Raw genomic sequence first — 23011 nt, forward strand, 5'->3', positions numbered from 1 at the left:
TTACTGTTAAGCCTGGAGAGCGAGAGATTGCTTCGCAAACATTGCAGTTATTATGGCTGCAGTTGGTACTCTTTGTATAAATTATTGATCAGCCATCTTATTTTTCTTTCTGCTTAATGGATATTATAGCGCGGCCGTTTACACGCCGTGGTTAAGGTTGTGTCAGCACTTCCATTTGTAGCATCCACCTCTTACCTCATACCCGGAGTTCTCTCTAACCCCCCCGCTCCGGGCTGAAACTTTTCCAGCAGGGGCTCCGACTCCGAAAGGTCCCTCTTTCCCCCGCCCCATCTAAGAACAATTACAAAGTTTGGCTTTAAGCGACTCGAGGAGGACAACCTGAGCTCGCAGGCTGTCAGCCCATATCTAAAAAAGAGCCTGGTGTGGATTTATTACTCTTACTATTAAAGGCAGCAATCAGCACCCGGCCGCTGCCGGGGGCACTGAGCCCCGCCGCTCCCCCCGGCTCTGAACGCCCGCGGGCGGCAGGACCGAGCCCCGCGGCCGGGCGGGAGCACAGGGAGCGGGGGTTGAATCGGGGCACCGTGGGGACCGGGAGCGCTGATGGTGGGTCAGCCTGGGTCGGGAGCGCTCATGTCGGGCCGCTTCGCTTCGGTCAGCCTGGGTCGGGAACTGGGGATGGAGCGAAGGAGTGAACTAATTCTGAGAGAACATTCATGGGAAAGGGTATCTCAGATGCCATCACCACTCACAATTTAATGGCAGGGCTTTGCACTTCAGAATTCCTGCTCCGAGAGACTTTTCCTACCTGTTGGTAGGGGAATTAAGGCTGCGGACCTCTGAGAGCATCACTCGAGTTACGCTCTCATCACATCTCCATCTGTCCCAGCCCTGATTCGATTCACGCAAGGAAGTCGGGTATAATTTCCCTGCCGCCACCGCAGCTCTCTCCATTGGCTGTCAGTCGGATGGGAACGCGGCAGGCAGTGCCGCTCACCTGCTCCATCGCTACGGCCATACGGCGCGGGGGGAGCCGAGCTCTGCGCCGTGGGGCTCCGGGATCGCGCCGCGAGCGCACGGCTCCGCGCAGCGCCGGGTTTTTTAGTTGCTGACTTTGAAATTTATTCTCTGAAGTCACAAGCGCGATTTAGGGAGAAAACAGTAATTTGTAAATAAGCGATGAGCTTAATTGGCGCTGAGCGTTCGCAATTTGCATATATATATATACGCGTGTGCGCGTGTGGCGGGTTCGGGAGAAGGATGTGAAGGTTCCCGAGCCTCGGTCATCGCCTCTTGGCCGGAGCATCACTGCATTCCCGGAGGTAGCGCTCAGATCTGATGAGGATGAAGGGGGAACATCGAGGGGCGCTCCCTGGGGCCGGACCCTTCTGCTCGGCAGTGAATGTCCCCGCGGAGCAGTGCCGGGCAGTGCGGGCACGAACTGCCGGGCGCGGAGCCCCGCCGGTAACGCGCTGGGACGCGCAGCCGCCGCTTCCCACTGCCTCGCTGAGATCCACACGTTCAGCAATTAGCCCAGGTAGCAACGTGCTGCCAGCGCCGTAACTTCTGGAAGTTGTTTTTAAAGGTTCCTGAAGTTTCTTCTCTTCCATTCTTCCTTTTAGTATTATTATCTGTTACTAATGCCCTATCCATAAATGCAACGTGCAGTAAGCACAGTGTATAAGCAGCTCTGCCATGCATTCTGGACTTTTGCTGATATATGGTGCGCTGTTCAGAAGTGCACGGTATTGTTGGAGCTGTTTGTGCCGGGCGTGCTAATGCACTGTTTGATGGAGTGAATTAGCAGTCATAACAATCTGGCAGTCTGGCCATAGGAGTGTGCTCCAATTGATTTGTGTTATGGCTGGACTGGAAAATCTCGTGTTAGTTGTTTTTTGCCCTGGGGCATTGTTTGTACCAAACTCCACTTTTCATTTAATTTTCCAATAGATTTTGAAAGACCAAAAGGTTTGCGATCAACGTTTGCTGCACTTTATTATTATTCAGTTATTAAAAATACCCTACGAGTAATTTCAGGTTCCCCCAAACCTCGCTTTCAATTAGAGTAAACACAATTAGCGTGACGTCGTGCTCAGAATGGCAAATCTCCCTCTGTATCTGCTAAGCGTGTTATCTGCTCGTCCTGTCACCGAAAGGAATCCAGTTTGTATTTGTGTTGGACGATGTCTGTGCTAATTTGACTACAATGAAACAATTAGAAAAACAGCACTGCAGTCCCCAGTTTCTTACTGCTGGTGTAACACTGCACACCGACCTCGACTGCATTCAGCGGTTTGCAGTGTTCAGCAAATAAATACCCCGGTGGAAAGGCAAAGAGTGACCCGATCCCAGGCTCCCAGTGTTTCCCTGTGTAATGCAGAGGGGAATATATGAGGTTCCTCCCTCATTCTCAGCCTTCTTCGAAATAAGAGAGCTCCTGGAAGTAGGATGCTGCCTGCAAACCCAGGGAGTGACAGCTGAACAGAACTTACCTTCTCCTCGCAGTGCCTGCTCCTGTCTGAGCCTCCTGCTCAGCAGTCGCTTGCCAGAGTTGTAATGCAGCTCGATTAAACCTAAAGCGTGACTCTATTGATCATGCAGAAAGCTTTGTGAAATGGTGGAGAGTTTCTTCTCTTCGGAAACTGGGAAACAAAACAGGTCACTGAAAAGCATAAGACAAGGCACAAGAGATAAATGCATTTATTTATTTTTTCTTGAGGAACGAAGTTGAAAGAAATGCAGGAAGAAATATTGCACATGAAGTTAATGTGATGATGCACAATTCATCCCCACCATGTGCCTGTCCTCTGTGCATCCCCCCCATCCATTCCTTCACATTCACTCAGCACGCACGTACCTCTCTTCTCCTTTTTCCTTTTTTTCCATGAATGAATTAAAATCTTTAATTATCAATAATAACAGGAGAAAGAGGAGGTACCGGTGTGTGCTGCCCGACCTCCTGTCAGTCAGGTACTCAGATTCCTTGAAACGCAACAACTACAATGCATTTTCTAATTTCATCTCACCCTTTACAGCTGCCCTCAAAATTGTAATTTAATACAATAGTGAACCCTGCATCAGCCTTTTTTTTTTTTTTTTGAGCAATAAATTACAATCATTGTCAATACATCTTACTGCTTTAACATACATTTTATTATACTGAAATTGTCAAAAGAAAAAAAAAGAGACAGAGAAGCAGTGCGAATCCCTGCCCTCAACAGTGCTACGCACAGAGCAGAAACACAGCTTCAAACAATATTCCAGGAAAGAAATTAAAGACTTCTTAATTAGTGCAGCAATTAAGCTTTCTTGGTCGCATTTTAATCAGCCCAGGCCCTATCAAAGGACAAACAGAACGATTTGCAGGTCTTTGAATTTTAAACAGTCTTATTGATTTCAGCACCGTAAGTCTTCGCATGACACAGGGAGAATTTTCAAATATCAGTTACAGTCACCGGAGTTTTGCTGATACCGACTCAGGGCAACAAAGAAAACACCCAACAATATCACTGCAGGAAGGGGCAGCAAGGAAACGCAACCTAGAGAAAGTTCCCAACCAGCCGTCTCGGGGTGTGTTGGTGTGTCTGCGTGTTAGAACAAACCCAGCTGTTTGGGAACACTTACCGAGCTGGAAGTTTCCAGGAGCTTCAAGCCCTCCCATAAATCTCCTTATTTCTGGGTTTCTAATCCTATCGTTCCATTTAAAAGAGGAAGGTTAACTCAAAGCTGTAGTGATAAACCCTTCCAAACTTATGTCTTCTCTATAATGAACCACAATGAACGTACATCCATGAGGGCACGCATCAAGAAGACAAGGAGGTCCCGTGTGCAGCACCATGCAGGAAGGCAGGCCATGCACAGCACTATAGGTTTCCTCATTATGGGTTCAGTTGCTCTCAAGGTGTCAATATCCTGCTCCTGGCTCTGTCTTGGTTCTCAAGGAGCAAACTTGGTCTTCACAACAAGAGAAGGTGAGCTGGAAAGGGGTACTGAGGCAAAGAAAGCACAGATAGAGCTGTTCTGCTACAACTGAACACGGTGTGTTTTACGTTTCTTGGTGTATTCCAGTTTTTATATCAACTTTAGATGCTGCCTCTGGGACTGAGGTCGCGTGAGCTTTTCCAGGAGAACAGGCTGGGAACCGTGTTCTGGAGGATGTTCTGCACCACTGTGGGTGAACAAGATCTCAAAACGAAAGCCGCAGTGTGTTTCCTTAGTTGTATTTGCCAGTTTAAAAGACTTTGGTGTAGGATATCTGAAATCGCACAGTTGGATGAACCCTTCCTGGTACCAAACCACAAATGCCCTTCCATTACAGCTGCAGCACAATGAGCAGGAGATCATATGAGAATCGCATGGAAATTCCCTGCTCGGAATTACTACAGTAAGATTATCCACTCAGAAGATGTGTCATCCTGTGAGTCATATCGCACATAATAACACACTTAGAGAAGCTACAGCAGCTATGGGCACATACATGCATCACAATTAAGCACATAACTTGTACTTCTGAAACTGGAAGCCTCATACATGCGTTAACCCAACTTATGAACGTGCCCAACAGCACCAAAGACCATTTCACCCCTTCGAACCGTAAAGCGCCCTCAAGAGGAGCAGCACAAAGCCAACGCCCCACAGGACCGACCCAAACACCCCACGGTGCCTCACAGCTCCATCCCGAGCTGCGGGTCCGGCCCTCAGAGCCGCACAAACCCCACTCGCATCCCGCGGGCCGCACCACTGCGCATGTGTGCCCGGCGCCGCGCGTTGTACCTGGCGGCCCCGCCACCTGTGGCGCGACGCCCGCTCTCCGGAGCGACTCCGGGCGCCCGCCCCGTACACAAAGCGGCCCGGCGCTGCCCTGCGCCCGCCCCGCCGGGAGGGGGCGCTCCGCTCCCGGGGGAACAACGACGGCTACAAGGCCGAGCCCGCCGCAGCGCTGCTCCCGCCCGCCGCCCCGAGCGCGGCGCGTTGTGGGGAGCGGAGCCACTCGCGCTTCTCCGCAGATCGCTGACAAGCGGCTGCCGACACGGGCTGGGGAAATTACATCCCGTCTGCGGCGGGGTGAAACCTGAAACATGTCATCTAACGGTTCCGAAGGGCGGCGAGGCGGGGGGGGGGGAGGGAGAGGGGGATGGAGAGACACTGCTCCCCGCGCCCCCGCTCCGGGCTCCTGGTTGGGTAATTCGGGTTAATGCCGCGAGCGAGCCCTGCGCCGCTTCAAAGGGTATTTCAAGTTGCCGGAGCTCCGCCCCCCGCGCCGTGTGACAACAACAACTCGTCCGGAGCGGGCGGCAGCGGCGGCGGCACTTCCCGGCTCCTTTTCTCTCTGTCATTCTCCTCTCAATCTTTGATCAATGTACTCGCCGGAGAGAGCCCGGGTCCTCCACACCTCCTCCTCCTTCTCCCGGTCGCCCTCGCCGCGGTGCTAGCGCGGGGCCGCAGGCAGGAGCTGCCCTCCCCCTCCCCTCGCCCCGGCCCCGCCGCCCGGAGCGGACTTCTCTCCTCCTCCTCCTCCTCCTCCTCCTCCGGCCCCGCTCGCGGGACACTTTGTGCGTTCGGCGCTCACTCCGTCCCTGCTCTGCTCTCCCGCTGCCGCAGCACCTGAGCGGGGCTGTCCCCCTTCTCTTCCCCCTCCTCCTCCCTTCTCCTCTCTCTCTTTTTTTTTTTTTTTTTCCCCTAGTAGATATATATATATATATATATTTTAATTTTCCCCCTTCTCCTGCGCGCGTGTGTGGGAACTTTCCCCCTCCCTGCCCCCCCCGCCGTATATGTGACCATGGCCGTTCCGGCTGCGCTGATCCCTCCGGCCCCGCTGGTCCCCCCTCAGCCTCCGGTCTCAACTTCTGCCGCCTGCACCACCACCACCACCACCTCCTCGGCGGCCGCCACCTCCTCTCCGGCTCCGGCCATCGCTCCCCCGCCGCCCGCCTCGGGGACAAACCTATTCCGCCCGGAGCCCATCGCAGCGCCGGCGGCGGCGGCGGCCACAGTCACCTCCACCGCCACCACTACCACCACCGGAGGCAGCGGCGGAGGCGGCGGCAGCGGCGGCGGCGGCAGCCCCAGCCTGGGCAGCGGCACCGGCGGCGGCACCTCCGGCACCTCCACGCCCAACGCCGGCGCGGCCGGCAGCCTGCCCGGCAAGCCCGTGTACTCGACCCCGTCCCCGGTGGAGAACACCCCCCAGAATAACGAGTGCAAGATGGTGGATCTGAGGGGGGCCAAAGTGGCCTCCTTCACCGTGGAGGGCTGCGAGCTCATCTGCCTGCCCCAGGCGTTCGACCTCTTCCTGAAGCACTTGGTGGGGGGCTTGCACACGGTCTACACCAAGCTGAAGCGCCTGGAGATCACGCCCGTGGTCTGCAACGTGGAGCAGGTCCGCATCCTGCGGGGGCTCGGGGCCATCCAGCCCGGCGTCAACCGCTGCAAACTCATCTCCCGGAAGGATTTCGAGACCCTCTACAACGACTGCACCAACGCCAGGTACCGCCGCGAGCCGCGCGTCGCCCCCCCGCCCCCGTCCCACCCCCGCGCGGTGCGGCGCCGCTCCCCGCTGCCGGCCAGGGGCTTGAGGGGGTGGGGGCGGCTCTGCCCCCTGCCCTACGCGCCGCGCAGCTCGCCCCTGCTCCGTGCCCCCCCACGCCTCCACCCCGGCCGAGGTGTGGCCCCAAGTGCCGCTGGGGTGCAGCTTTAACCTTTGTGGAGAAGCGGCCGGATGGGGAAGCTTGGGGGTGTGGGGGGGGTACGTGCCCGTGGGGTGAGGCGCTGCTCGGAGGCCGCTGGGCCGCCGAGCGCTGTCACACACTTTTGTGCGGCCGCCACATGGCGGGCGGGGAGGAGCGGGCTCCGCTCGGGGCAGGGGGCGAGGGGCCGAGCAGGTGCGAGCGGGTTGGCGGGGCTGCGGCGCGGGGCCGACGCAGGGGGTGGGGGAAGATGGGGGGGGGACGACGGGGACGCGCGCAGGGGGCGCGCACGGAGGCGCGCTCCCGGCCCCCCTTACCCTGGGGTCGGGCGGAGGGAAGGGGGCGGGGGGGGGAAGCCCCAAAGTTGGCAGCGAGCGGGGAGAAGCAGAAGGAGCTGGCGAAAGAGGAAATTCCTGCCGCGGCTGCAGCCCGCTCGGGGAGAAAGCGTGAGGCTGTTACCTCCGCGTCTGTAGGATATGGGAGGGGGGGTCCGTAAGGGTCACACCGCCGCCGTGACCCCTCTGGCTGGGGAGGGGCACCGGCAGGGTCTCGCTGCCGCTCTCAGCGCTGAGCACGGTGGCTCCTCGTTGTCACATCTCGGGGTGCAGCAGGAGGTGGCACGTGGAGAATTAACCCCGTGCGGTTTCGTGTTAGTGGCGGGGCGACTTGCCCTGCTTCCACGCACGGACCGGGCCGGGTATGGCACCGAGGGATGGGTGGGTGGATGGATGGAGATCCTCAGCGCTCGGGGCAGCGCGGCCCGGTGAACTCCCAGTACTGACAGAATCCCCAACTTTGGAAACTGCGTTGTTGCAGCGCACGTCGATAGGTGTTTCTGTTGTCAGAGCTCTGCAAGAGTTCAACATTTGCTCCTTAAACTGGTGGAAGTTTCATTTTGTCACGCTCGCATTGTGCTATGCATAACTTCGACACGTGGGAGTACAAAAGGGAGAAACTTTTCTTTGGGGGCTGGGTGGGTGTAGGTCCCCGTTCCTGGCAGGGCATAGGGCTGGCATGGCAGCAGGGCACGGCTGTGGCACCAACGCTGTGCCGGCCGCCTTCTAGCAGTGCAGGTCCGTGCTGCGCTGCCATCCAGCACTGTGGGAATTACAGGCGTGGGTTCAGGAGTGGATGGGATTTGACCCTTAAAAAGCATAATTGTAGTAGACATTTTTATACATCCATTAAGCAAATAACTTAATGGAAAGGATTTGCGATGGGTATGCAAAATGCGTTATTGTGGTATAGAAAGATAAAGGAAAGTGGGTCAGTGAGTTTGGGTCAGAACGGATGATACCATTGGAACATCAAACTCTATTTACTTCCTGGGTTTCCCCTCCGATACGTTTCATTCTGGCTCTTCGTCCCTTACAAACTAATTATTTGTAATTATTTCTGGCTGTACAGCGCTTACGTGGGGCATTGTGATCCATTCGGTGCAGTGATTGCAGTGACCTTCTCCGGGCTCTGCTCTGTCTGCAAGTGTCTGGGCAGACGCTGCTGCGGAGATGGAACTGTTAGAGCCAGCTCCAAACCAGCGGCTCAATTGATACAGTCCTCAGATGGAGAAATTGTGATCCAGCATCTTATCACTGTTGTATTTCTCTCATAATCAGCTGATGCACTCAAATACACTAATCCCCTTTTTGGAAAGCTTCATCAAGGTTAATAGGTTGTTTAATCAAAAAAGGCATCCAAATAAAGCTATTGCTTTGCTGTTCTTTAAATGGATGGAGTCGTTAGTTGCCAGTCGCCGTGGAAATCATTTCTAATAACTTATTTCAGGATAGCAAAGTTTTAGATGTGTTTCACCAAAATGATACATTTTAACTGCAATATTGCTATTATAAAAAAAAAAAAGAAAAAAAGAAATAAAAATCGATAAACCAAAAATCAATGAAACACCAAGGGATTTTCTATTGAATGCTTTATATGGAGTTCTGTAAAGTGAATTGGTTTCTGTGTTTATTTGTGATACTACTAATAATAACATGATACTAAAGGACCTTTTTCTAAATTAGGCTCTGTATCAGTTCTCTGGAAAAACAGCCTTCCGCTATGGAGGATGACTTTTCTTTTCTGGTCCTACTGACCTTTGCTTTTATTTTCCCCATAAAAAGCATCAGTTGCCAAACAGAAATCCAGGAAATAGCAAACTGTGCGTTTAGCCTGCATTATGATTAAACGGTTTGACATTAATGGGATGCTAGAAAGCCATATGCCAAACAAATAGGAGAAGCGTGAAGGCAAAACACAAGAAATACTTAAAGCTATTGGATGCCAATCGCATCAGGTTTCCTGGATTTGTCTGTGGAGCAGAGCAGCGCTCTGTGCACTGGATGTCACCTGTGTGGGATTAATGACCTGGAAGCTATTGATCCCAGATTGTTCTGGTCTCTTGTGTCTCCAGCACTTGCCATGGAATTTTGACATGCTGGTCCCTTCCTGGAATTTCCCATAGACTTAGATTGGCTTTGGATCGTGCCCATGGCAGGCTGAGAGCGTGCCTTCCTCTGACCTCCCTCCTGTGGCCAGGACTTGTTAATCTCTGCTGACATTTTGGGATGATTTGAAGGAGTTCATTGACATTCATACTTAAAGCAGAGAGTTATTTGTGCTGTTTGGGAGTTGTTTACAAATTTTGGGAAATAACCTCATTGATTTGGAGTTCAGAGGGGGAAGGTTCTCAACACGAAGCAGTTCTCCCCAAAGCCCATCTTGCAGTCTCTTTGCTGTAGCTTCTGCTGCTCTCAGCGATGTGGACCTGGTGTGTGCGTGTTTGCTGTGCTCTCGCATCCTTTTCCTCCTGTTGGTATTAATTAAGGGAGCATCTCACCTAGATAGGTTAGTGCAGATCACAGTTAGTTTAAATGAACCTGTCAGCAGTGCAGCTGCAAATAATTCCAAATATACAGTACGTGGGTACACAGTGATGACCTCCCTTCTTGCTGCCGATTACTAAAATACAACATAATCTGCAGAAATACGGTGGGTTTTATGAGCAAAGGAGACTTCTGGAAGGCCAGGGGATAAATTGTGGTACCTATAAAGGAGTGAAAGGTGTGGAGGTAGCTTATGCACGTTCAGAACAACCAGCAGGGCTCCAGCCACATGCGCGAACAGAACTTCAGTGCCCATCTCACAGCATTCATTTATTGGTTAATACTGTAGAAGAGAAGCTGCGATCTTTGGAGCACAATGGCTACAACAGAGCAGCCCGTTTATCCCCTTAGTCTGATGCTCTGGCCGTGGCAGCAGCCCAGCGTCCAACACCTGGGGAAGGAGGGAGCGCTGAGCCACACAGTGCTGCCTGATGGGTGCAGTGAGGGCACTGCTGGGCATGGGCACATCTCCTGGGTTTTTATTTTCCTGAAGTATTCATTCAATTTTATCAACTCCTCCTTTATAGCTATGAGAATTCGTCAGGATTATTTTATTTTTATTTTTTTAAGATTGTAGCTAATATAAAAGCAGACATCCTGTTGTCGATTCTGCTTCAGCTTCACTGAAGAGAGCGGTCCGTCTGAAAGCAGAGCGATGTACACTTGCAATGCAAACTTCTTTATCTCCACAAACTCCGACACCAAGTTCCCACGTAGGCCTGCACTCCCTTTTCCGGACTGCCGGCACACAAGCCGAGCTTTCCCTCCGGCCTCATCGCTGTTTCCCCCCCAGCACCCAGCGCTGGGGTCGTGCCCGTGCCGCTCCGGGCCGGTGCTCACCCCCTGGTGCCGTACCGTGCCGTACCGTGCCGTGTCGGCGGGGCGCGCTCCCGCGGAAGCTGCCCCCTGTTGGCCGCTGCGCGCTCCCGGCGCTTCCCACAGCAGCTCCAGGCTCGGAGCGTTCTCATCTGCTCCCTGTGCTTTCGACTTTACGGTCGGAGTGTATTCCGAGCGTTGGTCGGGGATGATGATTTCTGTTTGACTGCCACTGAAGGGTTCTCCTTTCCTGTTCCCGGATCGTTCCAGAGGGCTGGTTTTGCCCATCGCTGTGTTTCATCATCTGAAGTGAATCCCACGTGAAACACAGAATTCTCATATGCTGTGTTAAATGTGAATATCAGTCTTGAGAACTACGATCTGTTAAATAGCTGCTGCCGTCTGTGCCACCTCATCCCCCGGGCTGTCCCGCATCGGGGCAGAGGAGCGGTGCAGTTGGGCTGCATGCAGAGATGCATCCCTGGTGCAGGAGGGCTCAGCGGGGCTCAGGAACTGCCGAGCTCCATCAGAACCGTGTGAGCAGAGGGTCTGGAACTACGGCAGCCTCTGCCTGCTTTTAAGCAACAGAACTACATTCTACATTGAGATCCTCTTTGTTCCTTTATAAGTTAAATATGTTTTCTTTTAAAACTAACATTTTTGAGCATCTGCTCTGCATTAGGAGCTAATTCCATCCATTGTTTCCAAATAGTTATTAACCTTTTGCAAATTATGTACTGCAGAGCAATTTTTTTCAATAATCTTTATGTGTGTGTTCTGTAGCAGCGCTGTAATGTGGATGGACATCATAGGCATTGACAGCAAATTTTTAGTTGCCGAAAGATGCTTTTAACTGATGGAGCTGAAGATTCATCTGCAAAAGCTATTATGATCCACAGAGTTAATTCATATATATATAATTTCTTCAGTGTGCATTAAGGAAGATTTTTTTTTTTTTCATTATCATTTAAATTATTTACAAAAATCCTGAAGCATAAACCAAAATATTTATTTTTACAATCCAAATGTATCTGTGACTTGAAGTGACAAAATGTGCTGTGCTTCCTGAAGTTACTTTGTAGCTCTCTCCCTGCATTCTGCTTGTGTCTCTGATATGAGGCTCAGTTTGGGGCATAACCACTGCTGATGATCCATTTCTTAAGCAGTGCAGAGTATTGAAGTGCTATCTGTTGTGTATGGGGCTTTGCCATTAACTGTGAATTCTCTGATTCTGTGTTTTCAAACATTAGATATTTTATTATTATTATTATTTTAATGATAATAAGGAAAAGACAGTTTTATGTTTCCATAGTTTAAGCTGTCAAGGAACTGCATGGGAAGAAGGATCAGTTCTGAGCATGCAATTAAGTCCCTATTTCAGTTTCTTTACTCTGAACCACTGATAGCAATGAGCTGCATCAAGGAAGGATAACCTGTAAATGCTGTGCACTAACATTGCCCTGTGGAGCTGCATTGGTCTCTTTCAGAGATGGGGTATTGGGTGATGAGGGCCCTGAATGGCCCTCCAGGATACACTGACCTGAACTTCTGTGTGAGTTGCGATGGAGGAATGGATCACAGGCTGCATTGCAGCTCACGTTGCTTTTAAATGATGCTTTGTGATAACTACATCTACAGTTAGCAAGTGTATGAATATGTACAGTGCAATTGGCAGAACTAAATGGAACGATCTTGTGATCTCCGTGTATCAAAACAGCTCAGTAGCAACAAAATAGAAACTCTGCAAAACAGTCCCAAACTGTTTTTAATATTCCTAATATTTATTATTTTGATTTAATAAACTATGCTAAAGCTTTTACTGTACAACCATGGGGATTCTCATGTGTATATGTAGCTTTCTGTTTGTTTTTCCATCTTAGGGTACCCTGTTCACTGCAAAACTAATTTACGGTAGATGTTTTCTCAGCGTCCTGTGCATTTTGTATTTTCCTTGTGAAGAGGAAAATGATATAAGTATGAAAAATACGTTCTTTTTTGTTGTTGTTGGAAATATTGAATGGTTTTTATGTTCATTGAAAGGCTAAAATTAGCTGTAGTTCAGAAACAGGTGCACCTGGCGGAATTTAGCCATATGGTTTATTTATAGAATAACCATATAAATTCTGCGGGTGAATAAAATTCTGCTTCTATAACACGCTCTCATCCTAGTGGGAAAAGAACATCCAGTGAGCGTGGTGGCATGAACTGGAAGCTAAGTTCTGCCAAATATGTTCCTTTTTAACTAAAATAAGCTTGGATTCAAGTAGGGCTTTCAGTTTGATTTAATTTTTTACCTGTATTATAATTTTAAGTGATGCTAAAAATACAGAGAAGAAAATATCTTAACTACCTTGCTGACAACTTAAGGTAATAGAGTTATATACTAGAGCTGAATAGGGCTGGAGAGAAAAGGGAAGAAAGGAATGAGGAGGACTGTAGTGAGGATTTCTGGATAATTGACAGCCACATATTTGTTGTGTTACAATGTCAGGATTGAAGTTCATATCTCTGGATAATGTCCCTGTTAGAGCTCTTGTTAATGATACTGCGCTGAAAACATGTTTTCCACATTTGGCCAAAAAGCTGTTCAGATCATGTCTCAGAATATGCTTGTGTATACAAATTGTTGTGTGATGGTAATGATTTTTAAAATCTTTTACTTTTGGGAAATGCTTGCCTTTTTCATCTTACATAAAAGAATTGTAAGGGATCAAAAATAAATTAGCAGTCAAAAGTAAACTTTAAAGGGAGCAGGCAGTATATATTTGATTAGTATTTAATTGCATCTTTAGTAACCATGATTTCATGTTGTTCTCATACTTGGTAATGAGTTTTTTTAAATATGAAGCTAGATCAGGATTTCACTTGCAGTTCATAGAAGGAGCTTTCAGGTTATTAGCCCTGCATTTTTAAGAGATGTATAAAGAACGCACTGCATTTCTATCTGTGATAAATCTACTCAGGGTTTATTAATAGTCTTAGTGTTCTTAAAAAGATACTATTACGAAAGCTGCTTTTTTGAGTTACGCTTTTTCAAATGCAGTCAAAAGACAAATTTAATATTTCAATTAGTTTTCTATTGTATTTTAATAGATACCAGTCTTTTTTATCTTTATGAAGTATGGAATTTGTTTCCAGTCTCCTGGGCTGCTGTAAAAATCTTTATTTATTGGAGAAGGTCGCTGGTAGGGCTTAGCTATTTACATTAAAAATGCTGTGGTTTTAAACCGTGCCTTCTTTTAAGAATGTGGATAGTCCTGTTAATTTCAATGGCCTACATACATCTTTTAAACCAAGCGTATGCTAATATATTTAGAAGCTCTCCTTTGAAAGAACCAAGTGAACTATTTGGTAGAAAGCTCTATTATTATATGCTGTCCCGTGTTTGTATGACAGTTTGAAAGCAGCAAAAATACTTCAGTTGTAGTGTCCTTCAGTTGTAGTGTCCTGTAAATAACACTTGTTGCATAAAACAGTAAAGTGGAGATTCATGTTGCATTTTTGACATTAAGAAATAAAGGTGATGTCCTTGGTAGGAATGAATATCAGAATTTGTTATAAACCATAGCTTTATAATTCCTGCTGGCAGTTGTTGTATTTTTTTTTTTTAATTTTTATTTATTTATTTATTTTTTTGTAGAACAGAAGAAAAAACCTTTCTCTTATTAAGGGAATGACACTTAGAGTTGTGCGCCCATGACTGTCACTTTTCACATTTTAGTTCATGTAGTCACTGATAGTTTAGTGGGAGGGAAATGAAACCATTTTCCAATTGTATTCAGTTTCCTTAACATTTTTTACTTCAAACAAACAAACAAACAAAAAATAAAAATAAAAAAAGGGAGGGGGGAAGAAAGGAAAATACCTCAAGTGGACTTAAGTATATAATAGACCGATACAAATGAAAAGTCATGTGTATGTTCTCTCTTTGTTTTTCCCCTTCTCTTAGTTTGTTCCAACGCTTCCTACACATGATATGTAGAACCTTATTATTTCTCTGTGTCTGTATTTGCCACTCAAAAATAATGCCATGGTAGTGCTTCTCATTTCCATGTATAATGTTCTAATTCATAGCAGGACCTTTTTTTCTTTTCTTCTTTTCTTCTTCTTTTTTTCTTTCTTTTTTTTTTCTTCTTTCCCCCCCCCCCCCCTTTTTTTTTCTTGAGCTGGAAGTCATAGTTTTTAAAAGACCAGATTAAACAAATATACACACTACACTATAGTACACCTTATACTGTTGCATATTGCAGATAGTTTATGATTCCACTGATTCTACTCTGTCTCTTCATAATACGTTGATACTGAAATATCATGTTAAAAACAAAGATGGTAGTAGAAAATGAAGTTCCCATTGCAGTAATTTACAGTTTAAGGTATAGCTATGTATTGTACAAGGGAAGCATGTTTTTTAAAAGCAATGAGGAAAATGTGTGAGAAATACTGATTTAGGAGCATATCGCTGTTCCAGGAGCACATATGCAAATTATTATTTAAGGAAGGAGTCATAACATTTCCTGTGCAGGTCATCAGTTTAGTAGAGATGTTTGGGTATAGCCACAGCTGTTGGGTTGGCTTGATGCCATCGAAAGGTACAACAGGTGTGATGGGACTGAGAATCAACAAACTTTACATAGATTTTTCCTTTCAGATCTTCTCTAGAATCTCTGCTGGAAAGTGGAGGAAAGGGTGGAATTCATCTTCTGTAGAAGCCCAGCTCCTTAGCATGTAGATCTCAGGTGTACGCATGCCGGGAGAGCCATTTGCTTAAAGATAGTGAATGTCTTGACTGCTGCCCTTCCTCTGTTCTTTGCATGTGCTTGTAGAATGCCCCACCTATGTTGAAGCTACAGTGGAAATCAGTCCGCCTGGGGGCTGAGGTGGGGCAGCCTTTTTTGTCTGTTGACCTTGGGTGTATGCATGGCCTTAGAGACGGGCATTAAGGACCTTTGCATGGAGCTGACCAATGTATACTTCTGCAGAGGCTGTGGAAGACTTGATGGAGCCACAGTCTCAAATTGAGTGATTTGTGTAGCTCAGTTACATAGTCAAAATCAACCCATTATCACTGGCTTCATTGCAGGAGGGTTCATACTCCTGTACAGATCATGCATAATGTTAAACACAGTAATCTCAGGTTGTTACTTCAGGAGTGGAGCTTCTCTGGCATTCAGCTCTGCTGGTCAGGCTTTACTACTGCAAGTCTACAAAGTACACATTTTCTCTTTTGCAGTGCCCCCTTCGGCGATTTTTGCCTTGTGGCATCTTATTTTACATACTTTATTACAGAAATTAGTATAATACAGTGATATCACGAGAGGTAATAAAATAATAGTTATGAAATGCCTTGTGAAACATCGCTGTATTCACAAATATTCCAAAGTATGACTACATATGTAAAACATTTTGACACTGAAGGAGAAAGATGTTGTCAGTTAAAACTGCTGGCATTGTTATGTGATAAGGTCGTCTGTTCTTTTACTTGGTGTGCCAGTTGCTGAAAGACAGATATTTATTTTTAGAGATGAAAAAAGCGTTTTCATCAGCTTAAATGAAAAGATCCAAATGGTTGTAAATACTGTTTTGTGAAATCTTGTTTCACCCATGCAAGTGTTTTCTTTATGGAAGGTGTGCTGTAATTGGGATGGGTATATCTTTCCAGCCCACCTAATTGTTTCCTTTCACAATTCCAGAATGCATGCAGATTTGAACTTGTAGCCAGGAAAAAGTGCTGCCATGCTTCAAATTGCCAAAGGACCTCAAGGGACAGAAACTTGACCTGGTTTTATGAAACCATAGAATTACATTTATACAAGCTACCCCTTGGGAAAAGAATGATCTGATCCCAATTCATTTCTAAATACTGGGGCCTTACGGGTCACATTTGAATTCTCCCCTACACCTGTTTTTCTACTAAATATTTCTAAGGACATTTATAGAAACTTACTTTACATTGTATGGGTCATGTGCCTACTATTTAACAGTTCAGTGTTCTAATTTGTTAAAATGTCTAATGGTTTCTCAGTATAAGTGAGCTGCGAAAAGTTTAATTTATGGACTTTGTTCAAAGTAATTTAGGTTTTGTTTCTCTGTGTGTGAATTGCAAATCCCAGAATGGTTAGACCAGAGTGGTTATAGTCAGTGCGTGATGTATAGGCTACAAGTAAGGGATTATCCCTACAGCTGCATGGGTGAGCTGCTCGCTTGGGACATGGGACAAGGTTTGAAACAGGTCACCCAGTGGGACAAGTTACATTATCTGTGAAGGTCATCAGTGTGTTTGGGAGGAAGTCATTGTCCTCCAAAATGGCGCTTTGCCTCAGTCAGATTAAGCTTTTTGAACGTGGAAGATATGTGCTCAGGCCTCCTTGAATTGATTAAGGTAATGAGTAGGTGTTACTATGACCTTTCTCTTCTACCACGTGTTGGTGTGAGCTAGAAGTGTAATATCTGAGGTGAGCAAGTGCTTACTTCGCTCTGAGAGCTGATGTGGTGCTTAAGGTGTCTAACTGCCAGTATAGCACCAGATTCCAATACACAGACTGAGCTGAAACAGGGAGCCCCTGAGGACAGGGAAAGGATCCTTAGTACTTCAGAATATCTGTGATTGAACTATATGCTTATACATTGAAATTAGAATTAGCTTGCACTTTGATTTATTTAACAAACTAAGTGAGTGCTCTGTTCAGCTAAAGTTTGCCTCAGCAATTATTATCCCACAGAGGCTCTACAAACCTTCCAGGCTCCACTTCCACCTTATCATGAAAACTATTTCCTTATTCTCAGGCAATCTTTCCCATCCTTGAAAGACACTTTGAGAGCTGAAATTGGCATTAAGTGCCTGCGTAAGTCTACCTATTTCTAGTGAATGAGTGACAGATTTGGATACTATTCGTCTAGGATAGATTGCCTTTTTCTTTATACACCATCTTAACACTTCAGATCGACTAAACAGTTCATGTGATGATCCTTAGCTCTGTACTTTCTATTATTGAATGTAGATGTGGCAGAATGGGCTTTTGTTTGGAATTACTGCTCGCACTTCCACATCGTCTTGAGTTTCTATTCACTTTTGGCCTTAGCCAGTAAGGATCAGGAGGGGAGAAATGGGGATAGGAATGCACCATTGTATGTAAGATCATATTTATTCACTAGATTTTTTTTTTATTTTTCCCAATGGGGAATTTCCCTGAACAGTTTGTACTAAACAGTTCTCTACTTTGGTGGTGTAGATATCCAGGCTGTTCCATGTGGCATCCTATGGCTGATATTTGTGGTTTTTGCTTCACTTGATTGGCAGAGTGAAGGGCAGGTCTTTTAAATGGTGGCTTCTTATCACTGTTATGTATTTATTATGAATGTACTCATAATGTCTTTTTCTAATTTGCCTCCAAGAAGTGCTCATATTGATCTTTTAAGTTCTTCTTCAAAAGTCTTTAAGTCAGCCTTTTGCTTTCAGTAATTCAGTTTTTGTTGATGTTGTCAACAGGTTTGACTATTAGCAGCATAATGCTGATACCTTGAGTAGATTGGGGTGGAATTTTTTTTTCTTTTCCAAGACACAGAAATTGTCGTGTTTCTAAATGACTTTTAATAGAAGAGTCTAGTTGCTTTTTCTTGAGTACTTATTTACTGGCTATTCCTTTGTAGTTCTGTGGTTCGTAGGCCGAGTAAAAGATATATTAAACATACTGTATCTAGAGCAAATAGAGATCAGATTAGGCTAAGGCTTTGACTTACAATTCAGCTGCCTGGCTTTCTGATTTCCATGGTAAATAAGGGAAATCTTTAAGATGAGACATCTCTTCACTGTATTTAAAGTGTTTGTCCTGAATTTTCTATGCATCTAAGCTAAGGAGGAAAAATTCCTTTGGTGTCTGTTTAATCATAAAACAACTCAATGTGAAGGAACAAATTAATATATTTGGATTTCAAAACCCAGTCTTTCCTTTTTCTCTCCTTCTTCCCCTAACACAATTCTGTTGATTTTGCAGAAATTAAAGGTACAGATGTACAGTTCCTAATGGAAGCCCCATTTTATTAGTCATCACAAAGACTTCAAATATGGAGGATTCTTTGTCTGGGAAGCACAGTTGCTAACCCTAACAGCAGCAGTATGGATATGAGCCCTTGGATTGTGGGGCTGGGAACACTGTAAGGAGTAGCATAGCGAAGAGACAAAACTAAAAAGCAGTTTGACAGCATACTAAAGTGTATTTGAACACGCAGCATTATAAGTTTAAAAACGTGTGATCAAATTTTCAGTCTTTGGATTAGAACTGTTTCTCTTTGCTAAGTAAGATTTTGTTTAGAATGATGTCTGGGAAAGCAAGCAAGAAGAAATAAACTTTGTTTTGGAGTTTGATGTGGGACTGAGATTGTTGTGGCAGAGATGCTAGTTGTGAATTAGGTATTTGTGTTTTTATTATATACCTGAAATAACTCACTACCTTCATCTCCTTTAATCAACTCATTTACAGGATAGATAAAAGAAGAGAAGATAAAAATAAGTCAATAAAGGAAGTTACTACTATCTCCTATTATTAGTGCATGACTGAGTTTTGTAGAGGTTTTAGCATGCAAGTACTAGGCCTTGATGATGCCTCAGCAAAGAAATAGTTTGTGAGACACATTTGTTAGATGAATTTAGTCATATCTGGAAATTGTTACCCGTGTGTTGTGTATTTCTGCATTTACTTCAGAGGCATATAACTGTGATTTCCAGCATTGTTTATAGTTTTACCCATCAGATGAGCAGCAATGAATATTGGGCTGAACATAAAGGTCTTAATCCTGCAGGCAGGAAGGAAACTTTGGGTTGTGTGAGAAGTTCTGTTGACTGTAACATCTCAGTCGGACAATTTAGAAGGATAAAAGTATACTTGTCCTCAAATATTGTCAGTATCGGCATCCTCCATCTCTAACAGATTTTTCAGATGCAGAAGTTTCATAGATACCAGCAACCAAGTGTGGGAATGATCAAAGAGCATTGTTTGTAATCAGAATGTGGGTTATATGTTTATGAAACAACTTGTGGATGCTTGGATGTATGTGAAATTTACTGATGTGAGTAATCCCAGTGATTGAAGTGAGAACATTCGGGTGACTAAAACAAGTCAAACACGGGACTGCTTAGAAGACAGTGACCTTAGAATTGAGCAGTTGTCTTTGAAAGTATTCAAAGCGTAGTTATTAAAACTTAAACCTAGGAGTTTCTGTTTGAACACTGAAACAGCTAGGAAAACATTTGGGCTGTGCACCTGCAAAACTGTAATACATTTTAATGATGCTGAATAACTTCCCCAAATTTCCTTGTTTTTTTTCTTTTCTCTTTTCTCTTTTTTTTTTTTTTTTTGGAGGGGAGTGGGGGAAGGGAGAGAAAGGAGGGTGAGAGAGGGACGATGACAGTGAGGCTGTTTGTTTTTCAGGAAAGTTGTTTGTGATTTCAGGTACTCATGGGAAATCTCTTGATCAGATTCACATCTGTTCCTGTCAAAGTGGGTGCTAAGATACCGGTCACCCAGCAACCATGTCCAAGAGGGAATTGGGCCGATAATAACTTCAAAAAGGAATGACAGATGCTAGATTAGGATGAAAGACAAAACGCATGAAAAATGAGCTTGTTAGAATAAAAAAATTGTTCAAGCACCTTCATGCAAATTAAATGAATATTGAACATTTGCATGCAGTAATTTCTACTTTTTCTGTTGATTGAGAAGAAATAAAGATGGTACATATAAAATCGTAAGTGTATTTTTTAATTTTTTTTTCTTTTTTTTTTTTTTTTTTTCCACCAATTAACATACAAAGCAGTATCTTTCTTCTAAAAATGAGATTAGCCACCTGGGTGCTTGGCTGTATCCCACATATGTCACAACATTTTTGTAATGAGTGTGCTTCTGTTGAAGGAACACCTTTTCTAATTCTTCGTAGCAAAAACAAACAAGCAAGCAACCTTATACTCATTTGAAAACACTTTAGGTTAACGTGGTTCTATTTCTTTCTGCTCTGGTTTACAGAGCTGAATTATTTCCTGCTGTCCTTGAATTCAGTCAGTATAATGCGCATTAATAAAAGATCACATAAGATGAGTTCAGACCAAATGCTAAGGTTTCCTATTGACTGGTCAAACAGTATGATTTTAAAGCGTAATGTCAGGGTAACATGAAAGTAATAGTCACTTTTCCATGCCTATGTATGAAGATATTTAAATAATCTAACAGTTTTATTATTGAAACATTCACATAACAATCAGAATTTGGAAAGTAACGATATAATATTCCGATTGAGAAAGAATTTTGTGTCTTGGTTTAGCAGTGTCTAATGTGGTCACGTACAGAAATTGATTTTCTTCAGAAATTAATTAATTTTTCATATCGCCCTAAGCTGCAGTTAAAAAGAGTGCATACTTGTCTGTTTTTTCCAGAAATATTGCCTAATCATATTAATACCATTGCCCCAAGGATGAAAAGATAATTGTACAAATGCATTTGGAAATATGTATCACTGAGTATTTATGATTAAATTATGCAAATGACCCAGCTCTCATCCTTTCCAGACCCAGATTGTCTAATTAGGATTGATATGCTGAATAGATGTTCCAGAATTTGAATACAAGCATGTCCAAAGAGCAGAAAATTGGAAATGACAAGGCTGAAATGCTAAGAAAAGTGTCTTTCCCTTTTATACTTTACTAATGTGGTGTTAGCAGTTGCAGTTTTTCCTTTGGCAATATTGTGTGACTCATGTGTCCTACAAGAAATAAGTCAGGAAAGAAAAATCAACTTTTGTAATTAGCATTACTTTATTCAGGACCTATTTTCCTTAAAATTCTTCTAGTCCTCTCTCTCCCCTTTAACACTTTGTAGTCTTGACATTAAAATAATAATTAATTCCACGTATTATTTCTTCATTTGGACCACATGTAGCACTGCTGGTGCTACGTGTTTAACTTGTAAACTTCTCATGCGTTGAGATGAGATTTATGTACCGCATGTATTTAGGGTTTGGTGGTTTGTTGTTTTTTTTTGTGGTGGTGGTATTGCTGTTCTTATTTGTTTGAATTCACAGTCCCTTCATGTAATAACTTTTCTTCCTTTTTCCCTTTTCTTAGAAGAGAACTGATGTCTCTTTAAGCTTGTTTATGAGCATTCTGAGAATAATATCTATCTGAAAGTCAACAGAGTTTAAATCCTTCTTCTGCAGAGAGAGCTGTTTGTTCATTTACTGCTCTTAAGAAGCTGGGAGAAGTGTCTGGTGAGTAGGAAGGAGGAGTGCTGAACTGTCAGTACTTCAGCCATTGTTAGCAGCAGGAGTCATTCCCTCTGAACTCTGCTGTCTCCTGCTTCCCATCTGCAGGATGATGGATTGCTATGTTTAATACATTTCAGCTTTTGTCTGTCATAGTGCAGATAGACAGCACTATCAATGATTTCAACACTGATTAGAGCGCTGTTTGTACCCGCTGCTATTGGCCACGCACCTCCCGGGAATGTCTGATGTGGTAACTCGTTGGCACCCGTGCCATGCAAATGAGTAGCTCAGCTAACTATAGACTGGTTTCAAACTACTGCGAAAGACTGTTGGGATTTATTAAACCCACAGATCCCCACTGGAACACAGTTTGGACAAGCCTGTGAATGCTTGGTACCCTAATGTAACTTCTGTTTAGAGCAGTCCTGAGCTCAGATAAGGGCCCCATGCTTTTAATAGCCCAGCACAGCCTCTGCTTTTACAGCACTGCGTTCCAGGGGGTGTGATGTCAGCAGCGCTCGGCCCATCTGCACTTAAGTGTTTCGCTACTGGTGATATGGTAGGAGTGCAAGGGTTGCATTGAAGCAATAAGATACGACATGACATGTGTCGTACAAGGATTTGCTCAGCCGTGGGTGCTTTGTGATTCACAAGTCCACGGGCTGAATGATTTCAACCACCAGAGAAGTCGCTGTATACCAGCACAACATATGCCCTGGAGTATCTTCTAATAATTATAAAATGGTGCAGTGGACATAGAAATTGGAAAAAAAACCAAACCAAAACAAAAAAAACAAAACAAGCAAAAAACCACCTTCAACAATATTCTTGTTATAGGCATGATTTTAAAAATTGGATAATACATACGTTATTTTCTCTGTCAGCATATTAATTTGCACATAGATAAAATACTATTATGAATCTAATGTGTGAATCTTTGTATTGTATTGGAAAGAAATAAATAATGCCGCTTGCTGGAGCGTATAACACTAGCTTTGAAAGATGCCTGACCCAGTTTTCTTGATTTGGACCACTGCCCACCATGACAGGCCATGCTGAGGATAACTTTCACTTCATTCTGAACTGCGGGAGGAAGGCAAGTGAAATCGGGAGATATTAATCGTCCTTGATTTAGCTTTGTGAGTTGAGATTTTAATTTACAGAACTGGAATAACAGGAATAGGTAACTAAGACAGCCCAGCACTACTAAAAGTGGAGACAAATCCAGTCGTAAACGTGTTTCCTTTCTTCTTACTCGCTTTGTATTCATTTTGTGGTTCTGTTCATTTCTGTGATTCTGAGATTTGACTGCAGCATTATTTGCTTTTTAAAATTTATTCACCTTTGATTCAGCTTCTGCTGCTTTGCTTTTAGGCAATGGTTTGTAATTTCTCAGTTGTGCTTGCAGGAAAT

At 44.8% G+C, this 23011-nt stretch overlaps 1 protein-coding gene across 8 annotated transcripts in view; it reads left to right on the forward strand.

The window, feature by feature from the left end:
* Positions 1–5231: 5231 nt before the first annotated feature.
* The window catches only part of DACH1 (dachshund family transcription factor 1), a 351662-nt gene continuing 333882 nt past the window's right edge, over positions 5232–23011 (forward strand). For all 8 annotated transcript variants that reach the window (XM_015851658.3, XM_015851656.3, XM_085553891.1 and 5 more), the window contains exon 1: positions 5232–6450. In XM_015851658.3, the coding sequence (XP_015707144.1) occupies positions 5744–6450 (707 nt within the window). In that variant the 5' untranslated portion in view covers positions 5232–5743. The remainder of the gene's footprint in view (positions 6451–23011) is intronic.

This window comes from Coturnix japonica, chromosome 1, assembly GCF_054131305.1.
Source record: "Coturnix japonica strain WE chromosome 1, WE-NBRP24, whole genome shotgun sequence".
In the NCBI taxonomy this organism is placed as follows: Eukaryota; Metazoa; Chordata; class Aves; order Galliformes; family Phasianidae; genus Coturnix; species Coturnix japonica.